The sequence below is a fragment of the Papaver somniferum genome, chromosome 2, assembly GCF_003573695.1.
Source record: "Papaver somniferum cultivar HN1 chromosome 2, ASM357369v1, whole genome shotgun sequence".
NCBI lineage: Eukaryota > Viridiplantae > Streptophyta > Magnoliopsida > Ranunculales > Papaveraceae > Papaver > Papaver somniferum.
The window spans coordinates 186,617,004-186,642,889 of NC_039359.1; the positions used below are offsets into that span (position 1 = coordinate 186,617,004).

Genomic DNA, 25,886 nt, shown 5'->3' on the forward strand with positions numbered 1-25,886 from the left:
TCCTCAACTCCTACAACCAAAATGCTTCCATCCACTTAGATTGGTTAGTGCCATCCTTAATAGGGATAAATTTCTAGGCTCTGGAGTTTATTTATTGCAACGAAAAGGTAACAAAAAGTTCTACCACACCCCCAAACTTAAATTTAACATTGTCCTCAATGTTTCTAATCAAAGACAAAAATAAGTAACATGAGAAAATAGTAAAGAGAGAAGTCTGAAAGATAGTACCTGGGTGAAGTGTAACCAACAACCTACAAAAATATTATACAACATACAAAATCGCCTCGATGGTCAATCAAGGTAAACAGGGTCCTCCAGAGGGACCTCCTCAACATCACCTGTAGGAAAAGGCTCTAAAAAGGGCTTCAATCGCTGACCGTTAACCTTCGAAAAACTACTACCATCTTTCGTAAAATATTCCTATCATGCACAAGTTTCATTTTGTTCTTATACTCCTTAGCACTATCGTATGCATCTCTACAAATCTCGTCCAACTCATTGAGCTGGAGATTTCTTTGAGCTCCTGCCTTGTCAAGTGAAAATTTTAAGTTTTTAATAGCCCAATAGGCTCGATGCTCTAACTCAACAGGCAGGTGACATGCCTTGCCAAACACTAAACGATAAGGTGACATTCCAATGGGTGTCTTAAACGCAGTACGGTAAGCCCATAAGGCATCAGTAAGCCTCGACGACCAGTCTTTCCTATTTGGATTAACTGTTTTCTCTAGAATACGTTTAATTTCCCTATTGGAAACCTCTACCTGACCACTAGTCTGAGGGTGATATGGGGTTGCTACTTTATGGGTAATACCGTATTGTTTCATTAAAAGAGAAAACAGTCTATTACAAAAGTGTGAACCTCCATCACTAATTATAGCTCGCGGCGTATCAAAACGTGTAAGTATATTCTCTTTCAAAAACTGGACTACGACCCTGTGGTCATTCGTTCTACACGGAACCGCCTCAACCCACTTAGACACATAGTCTACAACGACAAGTATGTAAAGATAACCAAACTAAATAGGAAATGGACCCATAAAATCAATGCCCCACACATCAAAGACCTCGATCACTAAAATAGGGTTCAAAGGCATCATATTTCTACGGGAAATGGTTCCTAACTTCTGGCAACGCTCACAAGAAACACAATGACTATGGGAATCTTTAAACAACGAAGGCCAGTAAAATCCACACTGCAAAATCTTAGCAACAGTCTTCTTAGCACTAAAATGACCCCCACATGCATGTTCATGACAGAAGGAGATAATACTAGACTGGTCACTCTCAGATACACATCTCTTAATAATCTGGTCCGGACAATACTTAAACAGATAAGGATCGTCCCAAAAGAAATGCTTAACCTCGGATAAAAACCTAGAACGATCTTGCTTACCCAAATGTTGAGGGGTTCGACCAGTAACAAGATTATTCACTATATTTGCATACCAAGGTGATTGGGAAACAGAGAACAATTGTTCATCAGGAAAGTCCCTTATAGGAAGGGAATCACTAGGGGAACTAACAACTAGCCTAGACAAGTGATCTGCTACTACATTTTCTGCACCCTTTTTGTCTCTAATGTCTGGGGAAAATTCATGTAACAATAGGATCCATCTAATCAATCTAGGTTTGGTATCCTTCTTAGATAAAAGGTATTTTAAAGCAGCATGATCTGTATAGATTATGATCTTAGAACCTAATAGGTAGGACCTAAACTTATCCAAGGAAAACACGGTGGCTAAAAGTTCCTTCTCGGTAGTTGTGTAGTTCATTTGGGCATCATTCAGAGTTTTGCTAGCATAATAAATCACATGAAGTAATTTGTTTCCTCGTTGTCCTAAAACGACGCCTATAGCATAATCTGAAGAATCACACATAATCTCAAAGGGTAGGTTCTAGTTAGGTGCCTGGACTATCGGAGCAGTAGTGAGTAAAGGTTTAAGATTCTCAAAAGCCTCTAAACAAGCATCATCAAAGACAAACTTAACATCTTTTGCAAGAAAATTGCAAAGAGGTCTTGAAATCAAGCTAAAATCCTTAATGAATCGATGGTAAAAACTTGCATGCCCTAGGAATGACGTAATATCTTTTACGGTTTTTGGGACCTGTAAAGTCTTAATAAGGTCAACTTTGGCTTTGTTTACCTCTATACCCTTCGAAGAGACGATGTACCCTAATACAATTCCTGATTTAACCATGAAATGGCATTTTTCCCAATTAAGCACTAAATTTTTTTCCTTACACCTAGTCAACACTAATGTCAAATGATGCAAGCACTCATCGAAAGATGAACCAAACACTGAAAAATCATCCATAAAGACCTCTAAGAACCGTTCTACCATATCAGAAAAATGCTCATCATACAACGCTGAAAAGTTGCAGGGGCATTACATAGCCCGAAAGGCATGCGTCTATACGCAAAGGTACCAAAGGGACAGGTAAAAGTGGTTTTCTCTTGGTCTTCTGGGGCAATAACGATCTGATTATAACCGGAGTAGCCATCTAAGAAGCAATAGTGACTATGTCCAGCTAATCGCTCTAGCATTTGGTCGATAAAAGGAAGGGGAAAGTGATCCTTCCTTGTGACCTTGTTCAATTTCCTATAGTCAATACACACACGCCATCCCGTGGTCACTCGGGTTGGGATTAATTCATTATTATCATTCTGGACTACAGTGATACCTGATTTCTTGGGGACAACCTGAACAGGGCTGACCCACTTACTGTCTGAAATTGGGTAAATAATACCCGCATCTAACAACTTAAGCACCTCTTTTCGAACTACCTCTTTCATGTTAGGGTTCAGTCGACGTTGCATCTCCCTAGAAGGTTTGGAGTCTTCCTCTAAATGAATCTGATGCATACACACAGTAGGACTTATACCCTTAATGTGCTATAGTCCACCCTAAAGCTTCCTTATTGTCTTGAAGTACATTTACTAGCCTACTTTCCTGATCACTATCCAAATTGGAAGCTACAATCACAGGTAAAGTCTCAGATGGGCCTAAAAACACATACTTTAGAGTATCGGGTAGTGGTTTAAGGTCCAACTTTGGGGGCTCTTCTAAAGAAGGAATTAGGGTAGTCTCAGAAACTGGTAACGGTTCGAACCTAGCTTTCCATCTATCAGTGTCTAACACAGGGGTAGAATCTAATAGAGCATTCACCTGTTCAATAGTGCTATCGTCGTCAAAATCTAAACCAAAATGGGATAGACAACTTTCTAATGGGTCTTCAGACAAGATGTTTGGTAATGACTCCTGAACTAAGGCTTCTATCATGTTCACTCCTCAACACATGTGTCATCTAGCTCATGAGGTTGCTTACTGACATTAAAAATGTTCATCTCCATAGTCATATTACCAAAAGATAAACTCATCACACCATTTCGACAGTTAATGATCGCATTAGACGTAGCTAAAAATGGGCGACCTAAAATCACAGGTATCTGGTTCTCTGGGTCAGGGACAGGTTGGGTATCTAGGACCACGAAATCCACTGGATAAATAAACTTGTCGACCTCAATAAGAACATCCTCGATAACACCTCGAGGGATTTTAACAGACCTATCAGCTAACTGCAGTGTCATCTGAGTAGGTTTCATTTCACCAAGTCCTAGCTGTAAGTATACATGGAATGGCAGTAAGTTCACACTGGCTCCTAAGTCAAGTAAAGCTTTTTCTACCCGGAAGTTACCTATTGTGCAAGCAATGGTAGGAGAACCTGGGTCTTTGTACTTTGGAGTTGTGGTGTTCTGAATGATTGAACTTACGTGACTAGCTAAAAATTTCTTATGGACGCTAAGTTTTCGCTTTCGCGTACACATATCCTTAAGGAACTTGGCATAAGCAGGAATTTCCTAATTGCATCTAATAAGGGAAGGTTTATGGTAACTTGCTTAAAAACCTCCACTATGTCATTAAAGTTCGATTCCTTCTTTGTTGGTACTAATAGCTGAGGAAATGGGGCTCTAGGCCTAAAATCAGACCTTTCAGGAACCGAATTCACATCATCAGAAACTTTATCAGTCTCTTCAGCTACTGGTCCTGAGAGGTGAGATCCTGAGGGGTGAACTACAGTATGTTCACTATCGGGCATGGTTACCTTATTGTCTACAACTCTACCACTTCTAAGGGTTCTAACAACATTCAATTGATTCGATGGTTTTGCACCTAATTCATGAACTCCTCTAGGGTTGGGTTGTGTTTGACTAGGAAACTTACCTTTTTCTCTCAAAGAATCACTTATCAGACCAACCTGGGTTTTTAACTCGGAAATAGCCTGACTATTTTCTTGTCCTATCCTGTTACTAGCTTGTAGACTCTGTTCTACGGATAACTGGAATTTTGCAGTTTGCTGAGTTAACAAGGCGAGAGATTCCTCTAAACTTAGGATTTTCTTATCTGACTGATTATGAAACTGAGCTAGTCCTGAAGGATTCTTAGTATAGCCAAAACCTGGGGGAGCATTAGAATTATTAAACTGACCTTGACTTTGGCCCTTAGACCATGAAAGGTTCGGATGGTTTCTCCAACCAGGATTATAGGTTTCTGAATATGGGTCAATCTTTTGACGGTTATCAAATCTAGTGTTATTATAAAGAGCATTGGCCTGCTATTCAATATTCTGTCCTTCCCAAAAAGGCTCCACTCTACCACTAGTCTGGCCCACTTCTAAGGCTTCTAACCTTTTTGCTATAGCAGCAATTTTGGCATCTGATTCACAGCCTCCTTCTACCCTATTAACGTTTCCTCTACTTAAAAGAATTGTTTTCTGGGGTGCCCTACTATTTTCCCATTGCTGGGTTTTTTCGGCGATTTCATTAAAAAATTTCATCGCCGCATCAACAGTTTGGTTTTCAAATCCACCAGTGCATATAGACTCAACCATGGTCGTTGTGGAATAATCTAAACCCTCATAAAGGATATGAACTAGCCTAACCTTTTCTAAACCATGATGAGGACACTGGGATAATAAATTATTGAACCTTTCCAAATACCTATATAAAGATTCTCCCTCTTGTTGTGGAAATGTGCATATTTGCGTCCTAATAGACGATGTTTTGTGCCTAGGGAAAAACTTATTGAAAAAGGCAGATGTAAGTTGTTCATATGTCTCAATTGACTCGGAGTACAAACTATACATCCACGACTTGGCCTTATCTTTCAGGGAAAATGGGAATAACCTAAGTTTCAAAGCATCATCATCTAAGCCTCTAATTCTTAGAGTACTACAAATTTCCTCAAAATCCCTAACATGGTAATAAGGGTTTTCATTTTCTTTCCCTAAAAAGATTGGGAGCATCTGTAAGGTCCCAGGTTTCAGTTCATAGGGTGCCTCCGTTTCAACTAACTTAATACACGAAGGACGGGTAGTCCTAGTTGGATTCAACAAAGCTTTCAAAGTTGCCACTTCTGGCGCTATCGGAGCAACATGGATTCTCTCCTCAGTCAAAGAACGTTCAAAAACAGACTCTTCAAAAGCCGGACTTTCTAGATTAAGGTAACCGAGACGCTTCGAACTACTAGCTTTCTCTTTAACAAATCACCTAGTGCGTCTCTTTTACGTTCAGGCATATAATAGAATTTTCTAAATTGGAAGGGTAAGCAAACACAGATCAAGGCCGACTCAACCAAATCAAACCTATTGATTTCTAGCAAACAAAAAACATCATGGCTCCACTTAGATTGTTTCTAGACCAGCTTCTAATCCTTCGAACGGGAATTCGTTACAATTTAAGAAAACCCCTCTGGAATCAATCCGAGTTAACGTAAGTTGAATAGAGGAGAGGGAAGCTCGGTGGAGCTTTGATACCCAAGGCCTCACCGGTATTACAAGGCGGCGCAGTCACACATTCAACTTATAGAAACCGTCAAGAACTTCGAAGTATGCTTAAAAGAGTAACCAATATTTTTCGAATGACTTTCCTGTTAAGATCGTTACCCTATCGGTCTCGTTCTAGTCAAAATTTTAGGCTTAGGTTCGCGTAGGTTACGTGTTCTAAAGCGGGCAAGAAGAGAACGGTGACGAAATCCGAACCCTTACCTTGTATGGTCAGGCCTTTCCCTTTACTAGAAAAATAAATGTCTGTATTCAGTCCTCAACATATATGCATACGAAGGAGTCCAGTAACTCGCTGACAGGGGATTCGCGAGTGTTTAGAATCTTACCTCCCGTTCCAGATGGGGGATGAATCGGTTGTAGTCGACTCGGGCCACTGACTCCGATGTCTAGTGTACGAACCCAAGGTGCAGAGACAATATCGTAATTGTCCTCCTTCTCTGCAAACAGTTTATATTTAAAGTACCCTTCCGTAGGGTAATAAAAAAAATAATGTCCCAAAGTCCAAAAGTCCAAAAGTCCAAAAAAATAAAGAAAAATTACAAAAATAATAAACCCTAATACAATTTTTTTTTTAAATAAAATAAACAAACCCTAAACTAAAATTGTCTAAAATAAAATTGTCTTCTTTTCTGTTCTTTTTGCTTTAATCTTTAGCTCCAAGTCTTTATGAAATCACCAAACTCCTTGGATCAATTTTCTTTATGATCCAGAACCTGTAGACGCAAGATAAATACCCAAAAACATAAAAAATGGCAAAAATAATAAAAATAAAAAAAAATAAAAAAAATAAATCTAAAACCCTAAAAACAAGTCCGCGTCGGCGGCGCCAAAAAATGATGTGATTTGTAGATAGTGGTAAAAGTGGTTCGATTCTCAGACTTGTGAAGGATATTAATTAGACTTAAATTCTAATATTAAAATAAAAAACTCACTAAAAATTATAGCAAACTCAATCAAAGATGATATCAATACTAAAAGAAACACGGAGGCTAAGATTCCACTATTTTCCAAGTTCAAAGTGATTAAACCAATACTTATATTTATGCAATTTTCTTGTTTAATTTGATTCTAAAATATTGCAACAAGTAGATTTTCAAAAGTAATAATTGTAAATACCAAGTATGAAGCATCAAAAGTCTTAAAACTAAGAATACTCTATCAAAATAGATCAAAATCACTCAAATAAAAATCATATTCAATAATAGTTCAAGGTAAATAATCATATAATTATTGCAAATAAAAAGATAAAATAGAATATACCACTTTTTGTTGGAAAAATAGCTTCCTCTATCGCCTCAGCAATGGGGTTTATCTCCTCATATTAATCATGATTTCAAAATGTGTGTTTGTTGCTCAAAAGATGATTAAAAGAGTGAAAAGTAATAACACAGACTGTTTGCAACAGTGTATTGGTGTTGCAAAACAGCTGTTACAATGGAACTGTTACAGAAAAACTGTTGCTTTGTCGCTGATTTTAAGACCCTAAAATAAGATTGCCCTGAACAGCTTAATGTTCTTCAGCTGTTAAACAACGACACTGTTCTGCGACTGTTTACCGAGCGTCAATGTTCTTCGCGTTCTTCTTCTTCAGCAGCAGCAGCAGCAGAAACAGAGCTTGGTAAAGCTCTGATTTCTTCTTCTCTGGCTCTCCTTAGGTTCCCAAACTCTCGACACCTCTTCTATATGACCCAAGACATCTATTTATATCAAAAATACCGATTATATCTCTCCCAAATCTTCCAAAATCTCTTTCCTTCTCTTCATGGCCAAGTTGCGGCAATTTCTTGTTTTAGGATTTCTACGCGTTTCTGAGCTTTCATTTTTATTCTAAACTCTTCTTTAGATATATACAAATCTTTGGGAAGGTTTACAACGTTTTAATCTCTCTAAAATTTCCTAAAACAGGTCACACACGTGACTTTCCATATTTTCTGTTGTGAGAAAAATCCGTCGATTGAGCCCAGTCTAATCGATTTAAACACCCATATCATATTCCTAGACCCGTAAGGAGTCTATCCTATGAAAACCAGAGGTTTAATCGACCTCAAACTCCTCCAAATCACGATTGCCAAAACTGTTCTTTAACTGCACTTTTTTCCCGCCAAAATCCTGGTTTTTGAATGTTGAAGATGGTTGCCCCTTATCCAGAGTAGGGGTGCGATCAACAACTGCCTGGAAATGGGATGCCGCTTAGTAATTAGGTTACCCCTTATACAAAGTGAGAGTCCGAATAGCAAATTTCCTCCGGGTACTTTCCGACAACTTTTCGAGCCAATTTTTTCCAAAAATGTTTATTAGCCAAAAATACCTACAAATAAATAAAACACCATAATAAGTACAAAAATGAGCCCTAACAATATATAGAATCGAGACAAATCGGACACAAAAATATTTCTATCAGTAGCCATGGCCACTGAATTTTGGCACGTTAGTGTGGAAATATTTCCTAAATTAAGGTTTGGCTTGTCGAAACCCCAATTAGTATATATGGCATGTCGCATGTGGTGAGTGGCCATGTTTGGCGCGTTTGGCATGTGTGCCTAGGATGCGCGTTTGGCGCGTTCGGCATGCGCGTTTGACATGTTTGGCATGCCGTTTGCCATGTTGGCGCGTTTTTGGGAAGCCAATTGGCTTTGCGTCCATGTGGCGCTGTTTTTTTCTTTTCAACACTGTGGCGAGTTTAAAGCAACCTGATTGGTGAATGTAAGAGGGCCGGCCAGGCATGGGCGTGGGTACACTTCTGTGTGAGTGTGGAAGGTTTAAAGCGACCTGATTGTTCGATGTGAAGTGGGGACGGAAAGCTAGGGCGTGGCCACACTTCCAGTGCGCTGTGGCGGATTTAAAGCGACCTGATTGGTCGATGGGAAGTGGGGCCGGCAAGCTAGTGCGTTGTTGCGGATTTAAAGTGACCTAAGTGGTCGATGGGAAGTGGGGACGGGCCGGCTAAGGTGTGGCCACATTTCCAGTGCGCTGTGACGGATTTAAAGCGACCTGATTGGTCGACGGGAAGTGGGTCTGGCAAGCTAGGGCGTGGACACACTTCCAATGCGCTGTGGCGGATTTAATCGCCTAGTTTGGCTAAGCATAGTTTTTCGACCAACGGGGTCTAGTGCATTGCGCGGGGCGCGAAACCCTGATCTTGCAAATTAGTCGGGTTTATGAGTTTTTTATGAGTTGTCACAATAATTGGATGGATTTCGTATGCTGCCACAAAAATCCTTATCTACAGAATGCAGTGTGATTTCCGTCTGAGCATTTCGTGCGATGGCTTTAACTTTGGTACTTGGAGGTTCATGCTACTCCGCTGCGAGTGAACATAAATCTGTCATGCCATACCGATATTAAGGGTTCTTCCGGGGAACAACTCAGTAAGTATTGTATTGGCGAGGTGCCGAAATACAGAGCGTTTGGGATGGTTGCTACATTCGCCAGTCTAGATAAATTTCATGTAAATATATTGAATGGCTCAATAAATATGCCGGTGGAGAGGTTAGCACTCACCGCACAGTTTCCTTGCAGAATGACATCACATCAGATGCAAGGTTTTACGATTTTAACCCTAAGCTAAAAACCACCATCAACCATAGCAAAACGACTTTTGTCTCAAGATAAGATATAGAGTAGATAGATTTTTGAGTGACAGATAAGGTCAAGTCTCCACATACCTTTTAGTCGATGAAGTCCCACCAGTTCCTTGAGTAGTTCTTCGTCTTTGTATGATGATCGCCATTGAGTCTTGAGCGCAACTACACTTTCTATCCTAGTCCGAGACTTAGTTATAAGTAGACTAGAAATCAAGACTTACAGTTTTGATCATTAACATTGACAAACATGCTTGAGATAGCAACGCATGCGAGTTCGACCGAGCAGTGCTCTAACACAGTCAAACTAGATTGAAGTTTCGATGGTGTGCGTCATTGATCACAAGAGACTCAAGTTGATTGTGCGCAGGTATTTATTAAAGATCTAAGAAGATTTGAAGACGAAGAAGATTTCTGATTTGGATTCATAATATTTGGTGTGCACAATACTTGTTTCGGTTAAAGAGGATCCAACTATAATCGGTTTATCCTTGTGGTAGATTGGATTGATTAGTTGAGTATATCGGCATCAATACAATTCTTTGTGATTCAAAGTATTGATTGCAAAATATTGACAATTAATTTGGTAGTTGTTATTAGATAGATCTAATGACCTGACAAAGAGTTTATTTGGATAAACGGAAGAGCCTTTTGTCGAACTCACATCACTTGGTTGAAAAGAGTTGTTACCAAACATATTTGTTGTTCCTTTACTGTTTAGAATATGAACCAAAGGAATTGTTCCAAGTACGTGACTTATTACAAGTTGGAGGCGTGGGAATACAGACGGAACTAGGTTAACTATATGTTTAGTTGCTTGGTCTCAACTATACGAAGTTGGTTTGATTTTGTATAACGGATTAATCTTGAGAGTATTCAATTCTGGACAAGGTCCCGTGGTTTTTCTGCATTTACGGTTTCCTCTTTAACAAAATCTTGCTGCGTCTTTTTTACTTTTTTATTTCCGCAATTATAATTGTTTTTATTATAATTAGAAGTAAAATACACAAACATTAATTCTTATTTACTTGATAGTAATCCAATTGTGTTTGGTTAAGTCCGAACCATTTATCAAGTAAACATACTTCGTTGTTTTATTGTCTCGATCTTGTATTTGTAGTAAATCACACAAGTTATCTTGTTGTCTTATTGTATCGATCTCGTATCCATAGACGATCACACGAAATGTGAACCGATTAGTTGTGTTGTCTCAACTCAGTGCATAGACAATCACTTTCAGAGAAAGGACTTATAGGTGGAAAAGTTTTAGATTGAGGTATATTTGGGTACCCTCGTCATTTCAATTGGTATCAGAACAGGCAAACACGAAAATATCTAATAATTTGTGTTTGGTGCGATCCAACCTATAATATATGAGTCAAAATAATAAAAGCAAAGCTAAACTTATGAAGAACTCAGTTTACGCATGTCAAAATAATGAGAATAATATCTCAGAGAAGGTCAATGGAAATTGGTCTCGTAAGCCTTTTCTAAAATCAAAGAAAAAGTCTATGACTAATAACTTGATTGCGAATCAGGTTCCTGATCAGAAAAGAATGAATACGAAACTTAAACATGTTTTGGATCCGACTCCAATCTCTAGTGAAAAATCGTCTGAAAAGAGATTAGATTCACTAGACTTCCCAAGTTCTGTTTTTCGTAAAATGTTAGAAATATTATTCAAACATGTTGAAAGCTATGCAGAAAAGGGAAAAATCATTGACATTCTAGACGATGTCCTAGAACTTATTGTTCAATTGAATGTAAGAATTTATGAAGGAAAGCGTGAATCACTCAGTCTTCAAAATAACCTGGCAGATTATCTGAAACAAAAATTGGCTTTATTCAATGAAGTTCATCAGCATACTACAGAGTTAGAAATTCTTATATAATCGCTGGAGCATTCACAAATAAGGAATAAGATCCTTACTGAAGATCTTCTTACAAAGATATGTCGAAAACTATATATAGACAAGTGTTTAGAAAAACATTTCCAATAAGGAATGGATACCTTAAGAGGACATATAGAATATCTTGAACTAAAGACATCAGCACTCTGTCGGATGGCAGATCTAGACCACACGGGGTCAAGTTCAAGGAACGTACCATTCTGGGCACAAGATGTAATCAAGGATATAATATCTCGCAATATTCCTGATGAAGAGGATGGGTTCGAAACCCATACAAGGGATCATGATAATGTCCCTAAAAGTAAGAAGGAAGAAATTCCTCGAAAGGCATCTGGTGAGGAAGGTTCTCACCCCAACGCTTAATTGCGTTGGAATGTGCATCCTTACAATGACCAAACTTCTGATGTAAGATATCTGTATCCTGTCAACAATCTCTTATTCAACATAGAGAGTTTACACATTCTACCTGAAGATGTTTAAATCTGTCCTTCTGTGTAGAAAAGCTGTCTTACAAACAACTTGTGTAAATAGGATAAGTTTCTCTATCTAAAGCGGTTTTAGATATGTGATCTAAAAGTTTGATTCTTTCTAAAGAATCGTGGTGATTGTCTAACACATTAGATGCGAAAATCTTTTCAAATCTGGTCAGAAATATTTATTTAAGGCTGACTCCTATGTTTGGTATTGTTAAAGGTATTTCAAGTATATTTACTCAACGTGTCTGAGAACTTATACTAAAGGATGTATTATCAAACCAGATCTCAAGCAAAACTTCTGAAAGCCTTGAGTGGAATGACTTCTAAGGAATCATTTCATCTTGATGATACCTTCAAGAAATATGGTTGTGAAGATATCGAAAATGAAAAAGAAGATGTGGCTCATCTCCTTGTCCAAACAGTTTGGATGCTAAGATTGATATTATCAATCTACGTCAAGTCCTCCTCAATATTATTGAAACTCATCATAGACAGGAAGCACTACTAGAACTGTTATCCGTAACCAAAGAAAGCTGATTAAACTTGGAATTGGTAACAAGAAGTATGCTCGAAATATTAATCGAAAGGTTAATGCTTTAGCATGTGAACATAATCAAGGTACTGTGTGCAGAATCTGAGATATCAGTCGATATGATGTTGATGAAGATCCTTAAAAATTTGAGGAAATTAAAGATGATCTTTGAAAAATCTGTTAGTTTTTGATTATTTCAATTTGGTCTATTATGAATAAAACTATCTAATTATGAATAAAATTATTGGTTTATAATTTTTTTTGTGATAGTTTATGATTACATAGCCTATGCTTGAATGCTTTAACTTATTGTTATGTATGTTTATGGGATGTTTGATTTCGGTTTTCTGACCTTAATATTCGATCTCATATGTTGTGAACCCTTATGGTTTGGGTGACTTTTTGGTTTAGCAGGATTAAGTTCTAGCCCATGTTGGTAGGCTTTATCAAAGGATCATGAGGGGTTCTGATTGAAACAATATGTGAAAAAGTCACAATATGTTGAATCGTTTGGTTTAGCATAAAAGCATAAGTGTTTCGGGGTTTTCAACTTTTTCTTGCAATAGTTAAAAACCGGTTTTCAACATTTCTCTGGTAAAGGTTGTTTGTTGTTATTCTTTTATTTTGCATAAGGATGACAACATAATGATATTTCGGCATCAATTCTCCTTGGAAAAAAGATGCAAACATATTGGAGAAGAGGATGCGAAATTTAAGGTAACAACTTTGTTATTTAATCGTTTTCCTATTAAGAAAAGCCTGATTTTATTGCATATGTTTATTTCTTTTGCTTAACAAAATTTCGGTACAATTGATGTTTTATTCCATTATTGTGTATGGATGTGTGTGTGATTCAATTATTTACGGTTAAGAAAAACTATTGTTATCTTTCTTTATTGTTTGGTATCAATCGTTTAGGTTTACAAAATTTCGGTGCAATTGCGGTGCTTTAATGTCTATGTTGTTTCAATTGCTTCCGGTTGAGGTAAATAATTATGCAAGTTGATTTATTTGGTTTGTATAAATTGTTTATGGATTAACAAAAGAAAAGGTTTTGTGGATGAATTTTTTAGTCCAATTCGATTCCGGATAAGAGAAACTAAGTTAATTATAATCTTAGTTACACTTATCAAAGGGGAGGTTTCGGTTGTTCAAGTCTAATCGAATGCCTTAACAATAAATTCTAGTTAACTAACCTAGTAATTGTCTTGTTTAAAAGTGAAAAGTCTAAGTTATATGGATAATTATAACCTGATGAGAGAAATAAGAGTTATCTTTATTTTGGTCTTATCGAACAAGCGATTGTATTTGTACAATCGGTTTAGGAAAGGATCTAAAGTGCTTAGTCGATTTTTGGTTTGCTAAACTATTAGGGAAAATTGCTTCGGGCAATTGTTTCCTTGGTAACATATAAAAATAAAATTACTTTGTAGTTTCGGTTTTGATATTGGTTATAAAACATGGTGTGTGAAACCCTCGTGCTTAACTCTATAGGTTGCAAGTCTTGTGAGATTTGTAAGATCCTTTCAGTTTGTCCTTTATTTGCTCGTATCTTTGTCATTTTGTGACAAAAAGGGGGAGAAATATATGGAGTAAACAAGTGATACTGTTATTTATTTATATTGATTGGTATCACTAAGGGAAAGGACATTGGTGCTTAAACATTATATCTGACGAAAGAGTAAAGCATATACTAAGGGGGAGTAGCATATCATATTGATACTTGTAGTTATATGGACTACAAAGGAATAAAAAAGACGTGCGGATTAAAAATCTACCTATCTTACCTTTAGGGGGAGTATTAACTTTGTTATTATAATGTCAACAACGACATTTATGGATTGAATGTATACAGGTTAATGTGTTGTTGAATTCGGGAATCAAGCGTATGTGTAATGAATTCTTATAATTTGTTTACCCACATGATGTAAGATTTTTTTCACTAAAATTGACAAAGGGGAAGATTGTTAGAGCATAGCTCGGTTGAACCCACCAAGCGTTGGTATGTCAAGTTTGGTTGTCATATTTTAGTGAACCAAAACTAATTTAAAGAGTCGCTTGATTATGTACTAGAGTAAACTTTGTATAGGTTAGCTTGAAAGTATTACGATATGAGACATTAAAAGTATTACGTGAAGACTTTAAGAAGTGAAGAAGTAATGATCTACAACGACAACATCATCCTTCCACTTGATGTTAGTGATATTTGACTTGAACTATTTCATTACCTAACGTATCTTTCAAGTCGTGCATATTGAAAACATAATTGCGAAGCATGAATGAGTATACTCTAGTTAGACGTAGTATTAAGGAATATAATACGAAGTATAATACTTATCTTTTGAACTTCGTATATAAGACATCGACATAATCGTTTGAATGCTATTTGATTATGTATGAGTATGAGGTGAAAATTTCATCCTAGGAAACAATGTTTTGCATTCGTTTAAAGGAAGTAAATTCATGAACTTGTTTTGTGAATCGAAAGGGAAATCGTTAGGCTTATTGGTATTGTTATTCATTGCATATCTTTTTAACTACCAATATGTGTGATTAGTATAACCGCTCATGACTTGTTTATGTTCTTGATAAAACTATTCACAAGGCCTGACTTTTGTATTGGTATGACTTTTATTAGTGAAACCGATCTTAAGTAATCACCTGAGATGGTATGATCGATATGTTGTAATTGGTATGACCAACTCTAGGCAAAGGGGAACCGATGCTAGTAATAGGTGCAACCGAACACAAAGGGGAATCGATCCTTGTATGAGGTGCATCAAGTTTCTAGATATTGGGAACCGATCCTATGAACATGTGCAACACATTTTTAGATATTGGGAACAGATCTTATAAACATGTGAAACAAATACAAGTTAGATACCATATATATGTGGGAACCGATCCTAGTACCTAGTCAACCGAATTTTGGAAAGCTAGTGACTAATTCCATTACCCACATGGAGGTAGAACCGAAACTTGTTTTGGTAGAACTGTGAAACCCATGTTTGGTGATTGAGTGTTCTTAATCAATCACATAGTTCTTGGAAGCCAGATGAACCGTCTAAACTTGTTTGGAAATGTGGCAAGTCAATTCCAAGATAGTAAATATGAAAGATGATTTACTAAGTTAAGATGTCGACATATTTTAAACATGTGCAGTAACGCTTATTTTTTATTGTTCAAAGATATTCCTTCATAGCTAAAGGAAGATCCCGGATCGAAAAAATAAATTGAGAATCTTTTCATTAAGGTTTTTAATTTTATTTTTGGAAATGAAAATTAGTAATGTGCATTTACTAGTTGGAGATTTTCTAAGAGATTTTCGGTCAATGTTTGGACAAAGCATTTCCCGGAATTATGGAAACCGAATTTGGAAATATATTGCATATCTTGAGAATATTTTCGTTTTGGAAATTCCTTGGTGTCCAAACTTTCTTGGTATATAAATATCAAAGTTTGCATTTAGAGCAAACTAATCCTCAGAGCCAGCAAAACTACCTAGTTGTGTTGTTACTGGTGGAGCCACCTATCCGGAGAGGAAAGTAACCTAATTAGGAGAAATCTCTTATGGCCGCTAGGTTTAAAGAATTCTTTGGGATTGAGAATCTCTATTAGTACCGTTGGTGGGAAACTAGATAATTGCGGTTTATTATTAGTTTTCGATTGATTTTATTGACTTTGCACCTAGTTTTTTTATGCTTGAGAATCTTCTCTTCTGATATACGATTCACTCAAACTAGATCGAAGTTTCAACGGGGATCTTTAGACTGTTTGTAGATCTAAAGACGTCTTGTGATAATCCATTGTTAACAGAGTCGGTTAAGTGCATGATTGATCACAAGAGATTGATTGTGTGCAGGTGTTTATTGAAGATCTAAGAAGATTTGAATACGAAGAAGATTTCTGATTTGGGATTCATAATCTTTGGTGTGCACAATACTTGTTTCGGTTAAAGAGGATCCAACTATAATCGGTTTATCCTTGTGATAGATTGGATTGATTAGTTGAGTAGATCGGCATCAATACAATTCTTTGTGATTCAAAGTATTGATTGCAAAATCTTGACAATTACTTTGGTAGTTGTTATTAGATAGATCTAATGACCTGACAAAGGAGTTTATTGGGATAAACGGAAGAGACTTTTGTCGAACTCATATCACTTGGTTGTAAAGAGTTGTTACCAAACAGATTTGTTGTTCCTTTACTGTTTGGAATACGAACCAAGGGAATTGTTCCAAGTACGTGACTTATTACAAGTTGGAGGCGTGGGAATACATACGAAACTAGGTGAACTATAGGTTTAGTTACTTGGTATCAACTATACGAAGTTGTTTTGATTTTGTATAGCGGCTTAATCCTGAGAGTATTCAATTCTGGACAAGGTCCCGGGGTTTTTCTGCATTTGCGGTTTCCTCGTTAACAAAATCTTGTTGTGTCTTTTACTTTTCTATTTCCGTAATTATAATTGTTTTTATTATAAATAGAAGTAAAATACACAAACGTTAATTCCTATTTACTTGATAGTAATGTTATTGTGTTTGATTAAGTCCGAACCATTTATCAAGTAAACATACTTCGTTGTTGTATTGTCTCGATCTTGTATATTTAGTCAATCACACAAGTTATCTTGTTGTCGTATTGTCTCGATCTCGTATCCATAGACGATCACACGAAGTGTGAACCGATTAGTTGTATTGTCTCGACTCAGTCCATAGACAATCACTTTCAGAGAAAGGACTTATAGGTGGAATTTTTTTAGATTTAGGTATATTTGGGTACCCCGTCTTTTCACAAGTCATCACATGAGGAGCATGAGAAGCACCTAAGGCAAGTATTTGAGTTACTGAGATATCATAAGTTATTTGCCAAGGAGTCTAAATGTTATTTTTCTCAAGAAGAACTGGAGTACCTAGGGCATATCATAACAGCCAAAGGAGTTGCAGCAGATCCCTCAAAAGCGTATAGCATGCTATCTTGGCCCACTCCCACTTCCTTAAAGGAGATGAGAGGGTTTCCAGGGCTGACTGGCTATTATAGGAAGTTTGTTAAGGGGTGTGGAAGCATTTGCAAGCTACTAGACGATCTCTTGAAGAAGAATGCCTTTTTATGGAATGAAGAAGCTAAAGATGCATTCCAAGAACTCAAGGAAACATTGTGCAAAAATCCAGTTCTTGCACTCCCTGACTTTTCAAAACCATTTATTCTAGAAGCTGATGCTTGTGCAAGGGGAGTTGGAGTTGTTCTTACGCAAGAGGGGAAACCTATAGCATTCTTCAGCAAGCCATTAGGACCTAAATCTCTTGGATTTTCCACCTATGAGAAGGAACTCTTGTCTATGGGATAAGGAACGCAGTTATCACCTCTCTCCACTCATCAGCAGTTGGTGGTCATTCTGGGATGCAAGGAACTTACATGAGGGCCAAATCTTACTTCCAATGGCCAGGTATGAGAGCTGAAATTATTGAATTTATTGCTTCATGTGATACTTATCAGAGAAACAAAGGTGATCATACATATCCAGCTGGACTTCTACAACCTCTGCCCATACCTCAACATGCATGGCAACACATCTCTATAGATTTCATATAAGGGTTGCCAAAATCTGGGGGTAAGGATGTCATATTGGTAGTTGTTGACAGGCTCACCAAATATGGACACTTTATAGCTCTTAACCACCCATACACAACTTCAATTGTAGCTCAACATTTTTATAATAATATGTTTAAGTTGCATGGTTTTCCATCCTCAATCACATCAGACGGGGACAAGGTTTTCATTAGCAACTTTTGGCAAGATCTCTTCCAAGCTATTGGCACCAGCTTACACCTCAGCACGGCATACCACTCTCAAAATGATGGCCAGGCTGAGAGGGTTAACAGTTGCCTTGAAAATTACTTAAGATGCATGACTAGACATCATCCCAAAGCTTGGAGTAGATGGTTACCATTGGCAGAATGGTGATACAATTCTAATTATCACACAAGCTTACACATGACTCCTTTCAAGGACTTGTATGGATACCAGCCTCCTCACCTAACCTTTCCCCTTAATGTTACTACTTTTGTAGCTGATGTAGAGAAGTACCTTAAGGAGAGAGATCAGATGCTCATCCTGCTAAAAGAATCATTGCACAAGTCCCAAGATAGAATGAAGTTCTTCTCAGACTCTAAGAGAACTAACGGATCCTTTGAGGTAGGATATCTTATCTACCTCAAGCTACAACCCTATAGATAAACCTCTGTTGCATTGAGGAGGAATATGAAGATATCTGCTAGATACTATGGACCCTTTCCAGTAGAAGAGAGAATTGGTTCTATGGCTTACAAGTTACAGCTACCTGCAGATTCCAAGATACACCCGGTCTTTCATGTCTCCCAGCTAAAGAAGAAAATTGGAGATACTATCATTCCCATTCCTCAGCTGCCCTTAGGGGATCAACAGTGTTTGATCAAAGTTGAGCCCTTGGCTTTATTGGGAGACAGAGAGGTCAATCAAGATGGTTATATGGTTCATCAATTGCTCATCCACTAGACTAACTCGACACCTGAATACGCTACATAGGAAGATGCAACTAATATCTGTATTCATTTTCCTAGATTCAATCCTTGAGGACAAAGATATTACCATGAGAGGGTATTGTCATATCACTGGGCTTCCAGTAGTAATGATGCAGGTGTATTTATCAAGTTACGATTAGTCAGTTATTATTAATGATTAGCCGTATTAATTAGTAGGTGGATTAGCCGTTAAGTAAGTATTAGGGTTGCTTTTATCTAACGGTCAGTTGTAAGGGTTATCGTCATCTAATGGCCCATTTGCATTAGGGTTTTGTTCGGTTCACTATAAGTGCTGGTTGTAAGGATTTTGTGCGCAGTTAATGAGAAAATAGAGAAGAAAGATGCTCTCCGTATTTCGTAGGAAGATAATTGTTGCTTTCAGATTAGGGTTCTTAGTATCACTTGTCTTAATGATGAGTCCTAAAAAGTGCATATTTCTATATATTTTTCTTGGCATTTAACTCATCTTTTGTGCATTAATTCTACATTTTATCCCATATTCTGTATTTTCTTTGTTTTCAAGAATAAATATTTTTATTAATTAATTTTGCATTTTTAGGTAATAAATAAAGTTTAGATGAATTGCGGAGCGGAAAAGAGCAGAAAAGTAGTGAAAAGCCGGGAGAAATTACGCAAGGAAGCCGCGAAGAATGTTGTGCACAAGACCAAAAGGTTAGAACTGGGCTTGAAGAGGAAGAATTGTTCTTAAAGAAGATATGGGCTTGGCATATCCAAGGCCCAAAACCCTCACCCAGATCCATTTACTATATCCATACCCGTTTCCCTTTCTAGCCCTCAGATTGGACACATCTGAATCCAATGGTCGCAACATCGCCAGTACATCAAAGTCTGAAGCTCCTGTCTAACACTACAGCACCTAACTCCATCTTGCGCCGTTAATTTCGTTGTATTATACAATCCAACGGTCGCTACAAGCTCTTCACGTATAGCCGTTAGATCGATCTATCATTTATACATCCCACGGCTCAGCATCGCAGATCATCAAACTTTGCTATCTCCGCCTCACACCATAGTACTAAATACCCTATACCCAAAACAAACGCACCCCAATCCATTTTCCATCGACCTTCTCTTTCTTCCTCCCCCTTCTTCTCTTCTGCAACTCGATGTCCAGCGCCACCAACTCCACTGCCCCGCTCAACCACCACCTCAACCACCACCATCTCCTCTCAAATCAACCAAACCCCAACACCCATCACTCCCCCTATTCCTCTAGCTATCTATTTTATAGTTTTCTCAACTCTCTGAAACCCTAGATGAGAAACAATAAGATAGCTCGAGCTAGAGCAACAACACAGACCAGCAGAGCAGAAGAGGAAGGACGAGCATGGGTCGAAGCAGAAATCACAGTTGGTGTGGGGAGCAGGAGAATACGAATAGGAAGCATGGGTGAAGAGTTATAATTGCTATCAGTGATTAGGTAAAACCTAATTTTAATTTTCACCAAACCCTAATTTCACTGTTTTGGGGTTTTTGATTGTTTGTATAAATAGATGATATGGGTGTGTGTTAGAACTCGTTCTTGGGTTAGACGAGATACCCCCTAATTGGGTTAATTTCAATTTCATGTTTAATTTCAATTTCAATTATACTGTCAGTACTTGTTCTTCACTGTTAAACTCTGTTCTGATGTTATGTTCATGTTCTTGTGTATGTTAATGTTCATGTAAATCACCATGTTTGTTATGTTCTAATTCACCACTAGGGTGAGAAGACAACTGAACTTTGTTGGTTAGCCATTTGGGTTAGACCCTGTTGAGCTCAAAACATTTAGGTTAGTAACATTCCAAAGGTTCACTGGCTTGTGATTAGTGGTGCTTTAAACAGACCATTAATGCTAGGAGTTAGTGATAGTCTAAGGGATTCACAAAGCCATATTAGTTAGAGACCTAGACCCTAAATGATCTATGATTACCTATGCTTTAATCATATAGGCAATGCTAGGGGTTATCCAAGGACTTTAGGTAGTTAACTAGCCACATGACAGGGATGTAACCAAGGTGAACTAGCTAGGTGAAGGAGAATTCTCATCCATCTTCATACACTTCCATCTTCAACTGTTTTGCTTGTTTTCTGTTTTCTTTCATTTTTTTTACTTTCATTGCTCACTGTTTGTTTTTCCCCTCATGCTCACAGTGGTGTCTTAGCACCACAATCTTTACTTGTTTCACTCACTGTTTACTGCCCCCATTCAGCTCTCATACATCAGTCCATTCAGCTCCATGTTAGCTTAGGAAGCAGCTAGAGAAGCTAGGAAACAACATTTGCTCCCCCTTGTCCCTGTGGATCGACCCGTACTTGCACACTTTCCACTTTCGACACCGTGCACTTGCGGTATTAGTTTGTAGGTCTTTTTAGACGCCTACCAAGTTTTTGGCGCCGCTGCCGGGGACTTGGCTGCTGTTTTGTTGAAGTTTTTCTTGTATCTTAGTTTGCTGTTTTTGCATAACTTGTTGTGCATCTTACTGTTTTGCATTGCATCTTAGGTTAACTGCATCTCAGTGTAACTTGCATTAGCATCTTGCATATTAGTTTGCATCTTAGTTTGCATATCACTGCTGTATTGATCCCTCATTGCTTCTTTTTCAAGAGAAACTTACTTCTCTTTTTGAGCCAACAGGTGTTGCTGCTGCTGCTGCCAGCCTCTGCTGCTGTGCTGCTGCTGCTGGGCTTGCCACTTGCTGCTGCTGGTGCTGAGCCTCTGGTGCTCTTGCTGTTGTTGCTGCAGCTGTGCTGCTACTTTCTTCTTCTCCCTGCTGCTGCTGCTACTTCTTCCTGCTGCTGCTGGTGCTTGGGCCATTGCTACAGCCAGCCTCTGGTGCTGTTGTTGTTTTCCTTCTGCTATTGTTGAGTTGCTGGTCTGAGCTTGTTGCTGAGAGCCAAAGCCCAACTGGGCCTCTCCAACAAAAGTTTAGGAAGATCCAAAGCCCAACTGGGCTTGTGCAATTTAAGAAAAGGGATAAAAGCTCAACTGGGCTTCCCTCCAAAAAGGTAAACCTAAGCCCAAACCCAAATTTTTTGGGCTTGTAATTTTTTTGGTTTGTATTGTTATTCTCTTTTGGGCTTGTAATTGTAATTATCTTTTTGGGCATGTAATAATTATTTTAATTTTATTTTTTTTATTTTTTTTTATTTGGGATTGTAATAATTTTAGTTTTATTTTCTTTTTTTTGTGGGTTTGTAATAATTAGTTTTATTTTTATTTCTTTCTTTATTTGGGCTTGTAATTTAGTTGTTTGTTAGGCTTGTAGTTTCTTTTAAACTAAAATTTGGGCTTCAAAACCCAACACAAAAAAAAAAAAAAATTGCTCCTAATTTCAAAAACCAAATTTTTGCTCCCAAATTAAACCAAATTTTTATCATCTCCCTTTAAAAATAAATAAATAAATTATGGGCCTTACTTTTTTGTGATTTGTGTGATTATTTCATAAAACAAAGACATGTCTGGATTTTGGTCTGCCTCTGGGAATAAATCTATTAGAGATGCTTACGGGCAAGATTCACCTTATAAGCCTCCCACAGACCATGATGTCAATAGTTATAGGGATTATAATTATGGACCTTTTCAAGGTAATGAGCCTCAATATGCAAACCCGTATAACTATTCACCCATGTATCAACCTAGCCAACCTAATATGCATGTTTGTACCTTTTGTGGTGGTTTAGACCACCCTGATGAATATTGCTATGTTTTGCATGAATTTAGGAAATCTAGGGGATACCATGAAAATCCAAATTATGAAATGCCCACAAATTGTGAGGCTGGTAGTCATTGGGACCATAATCAACCTTTCGAAGGTTGCGATCAATATTTTGTGAACCCTAATGACCATGCACACATGTACCATTCACCACAATTTGAACATGAAGAATTTTGTACTCCCATGAATTTAGACTCCACGTAGAAGCTCTCAGACTCGGTGAGCAAAATTCTGATAGAACTATATCACGCATTCAGGCGAAGTTAGATCAGATTTTGCTTCAACTACAAAAGGAGGAAATTCATGAGGAAATGCGTGTTGTCCCTAATGAAGTGTCCAGTCCCATTCATCTAAATGATATTGAATATGAACCTGATTTAGAGGAACATGAATCGACTAAGGACACCACCACTTTTAATGAGGATCAATATGCATGTTACCATGATGATGATTATGATGATAATGATATGTTAGAAGAACATGTTTTTGCTGAAAATATTGTGGAACCTTTTGGTTCAATAACATATGGCTTCTCAGCCTCAACCTTCATGAATGTTGTTTCTTCTGATACTCATTGTAATTCATATGATTTTGATTCTAATATGGGGCTTGTACAATTCTTCTGTGAAGATGAACATGACATAGGAATAGTTGAATCTTCTGTAGACACTAATTTTATTATGCATGAGGACGAATTTGATGTGTCTGATTCCTTGCCTAAGTCATAAAATGTTATTTCTTCCGGTGATGATTTGAGTACTTCGAACAATCATGATACTGATTTAGGTCTTGATGTTTTGTTCGATAAATGTGAGCATGTTTTACCTGTTTCTGATTTAGGGAAAGTATGTGTTGGTACTATTGATCGTACCCATGAAAATAATTTAGATGTACCCACTTTCTTACCTAAATCTCAAATCGAGATTATTCCACCCAACCTAGATTTGGTTTGCAACAAAAATTTTAAACCAACTTTTCTGAAAATTCCCAATCTAGGATTGGAACTGTGTGCCTCCTAAGTCTTCTTGGACTATTTTGCTTCAAAATATAACACTTTTAAAGAGCCACAGTTGGAATGCATTTCTTTGCCCATCCCGAAAACAGTCCATTATGAGTTAGACCTTTTGAATCCTGAACCCCTAAAATTAAAAGATTTTGTGCTTAAAAGTAAACCTGTGAACAATTTAGGTTTAGGGGTGATTCATTCGGTTTTTCACTCTCACTCCCATTTAAGTCCAATTTTAGTGTTTTGAAACTTTCTATGTTTCAACACTTTGTCTTTTGGGTTGATCCTCAACTCTTTAGACTTTATGTATATAGTGAATTTTTTGTACACAATCTGGTAGGTAGTTTTTAGTTTCTTTTTCTTTATATCTTACTACCCCATGGCGATCGCGGCTGAAATACGTTGGATTCTAACCATGAATAATGGAGTTCGTTTATTTTTCGTCAAATCGGGTATTCTCCTCCTTTCTCTCAAAACTCAACATGTTTTCCGATATGTCCAAGTTATGAATATGTTTATCTTTAGAAACATTGAGGACAATGTTTAGTTTAGGTTTAGGGGTGAAAAGTAGGTACCACGATATCATGCTATAATCGAAAAATTGAACTCTTCTTTTTGAAAAAAAAAAAAATCAAAAAAAAAATTAAAAAATCATAAAAATGGAGCTCATTTACCTTGAAATGTTGACTCTTGTGCAAATATGTAATTATTAGGAGTCTTAGTCTAGATATTTAGGCACCCTGATTCTAGCACAATTCACATAGTGATAAGAAACTTGCACGCGCACGATCTACCAATACATGTATAGCCTCATCCTTGAGGTGTTCTATCGGAAGTTTTAGTTGCCAATCACTTTAGAATACTGAACGAAACTTGACTAGCTTGTTCTTTGGTTGGTTGGGATAGAAGGTGGAGGTTACATTAAGAAAGACAACCATCGAATTTAACTGGGTGCATCAAAAAGGGCTACCTCTTGCTAAGTGTCATGTAATTTTTGTTTCCTTTTGTTATGTATCAAAAGTGTTTCCTTAAAAAAAAAAAAAAAAAAAAAAAAAATCAAAAAAAAAAAAGAGAAAAAAAGAAAAAAAAGAAAAATCAATCAAGTATTTATCAATCCCATCCTCTCTTGTTCCAAAAATAAAAGAGAGTAGTCAATGTAAATAAGAGTCATGTAAAGAGTCATCTTTTTGTTGTAAATAGTCTTGTAATAAGCAAGGAGGGTGTATGCCATTGATGTACAACGCGAGTAAAGTAATTGTGAAATACCTCCAACTCATTCACAATTCTCGTAAAGTCCGGACAGCTAGCTAGATTTCGACCTTGGTTCTTAGCCTGAGAAACTATCTATTGGTGATTAGTAGTCATAACATCCGATCTTTCTTTACACATGTGTAGATACACTTTACACTCTTATCACATGTCTTTATTTGTTATCAGTGCTAGGATTGTGCCTTTGATAGCTAGATTGACATCTCCATTTTGCTGTGAGCTTAAACTGTCTTGCACATGTCACATTTGATGGAATATGAGCTTATATTTTGTCCTAGAACTTTGTAGGTACGTTCTAAGCAAACCTTCACGAGACTTCACTCGTCCACTAGGGACACTTAGTGGTTTAAAAGGCTTAGTGCATACGCTAAATGCATTCGAGAGACCAGCGACAGTGGTATAGGTAGGATTTCCTTAGTTTTGTTTTACTTGAGGACAAGTAAAATTCAGGTTTGGGGGTATTTGATGAGTCCTAAAAAGTGCATATTTCTATATATTTTTCTTGGCATTTAACTCCACTTTTGTGCATTAATTCTACATTTTATCCCATATTCTGTATTTTCTTTGTTTTCAAGAATAAATATTTTTATTAATTAATTTTGCATTTTTAGGTAATAAATAAAGTTAGATGAATTGCGGAGCGGAAAAGATCAGAAAAGTAGTGAAAAGCCGGGAGAAATTACGCAAGGAAGCCGCGAAGAATGTTGTGCACAAGACCAAAAGGTTAGAACTGGGCTTGAAGAGGAAGAATTGTTCTTAAAGAATATATGGGCTTGGCATATCCAAGGCCCAAAACCCTCACCCAGATCCATTTCCTATATCCATACCCGTTTCCCTTTCTAGCCCTCAGATTGGACACATCTGAATCCAATGGTCGCAACATCGCCAGTACATCAAAGTCTGAAGCTCCTGTCTAACACTACAGCACCTAACTCCATCTTGCGCCGTTAATTTCGTTGTATTATACAATCCAACGGTCGCTACAA

At 37.3% G+C, this 25,886-nt stretch overlaps 1 protein-coding gene across 1 annotated transcript; it reads left to right on the forward strand.

Annotated features, from left to right (window-relative positions):
- The first annotated feature begins 11,488 nt into the window (after positions 1-11,488).
- On the forward strand, positions 11,489-17,690 carry LOC113352503 (uncharacterized mitochondrial protein AtMg00860-like). Its single transcript, XM_026596315.1, has 2 exons — positions 11,489-11,678; positions 17,245-17,690. Exons 1-2 carry the CDS (start codon positions 11,489-11,491, stop codon positions 17,688-17,690), a joined length of 636 nt encoding a protein of 211 aa, XP_026452100.1.
- The last annotated feature ends 8,196 nt before the right edge of the window (positions 17,691-25,886 follow it).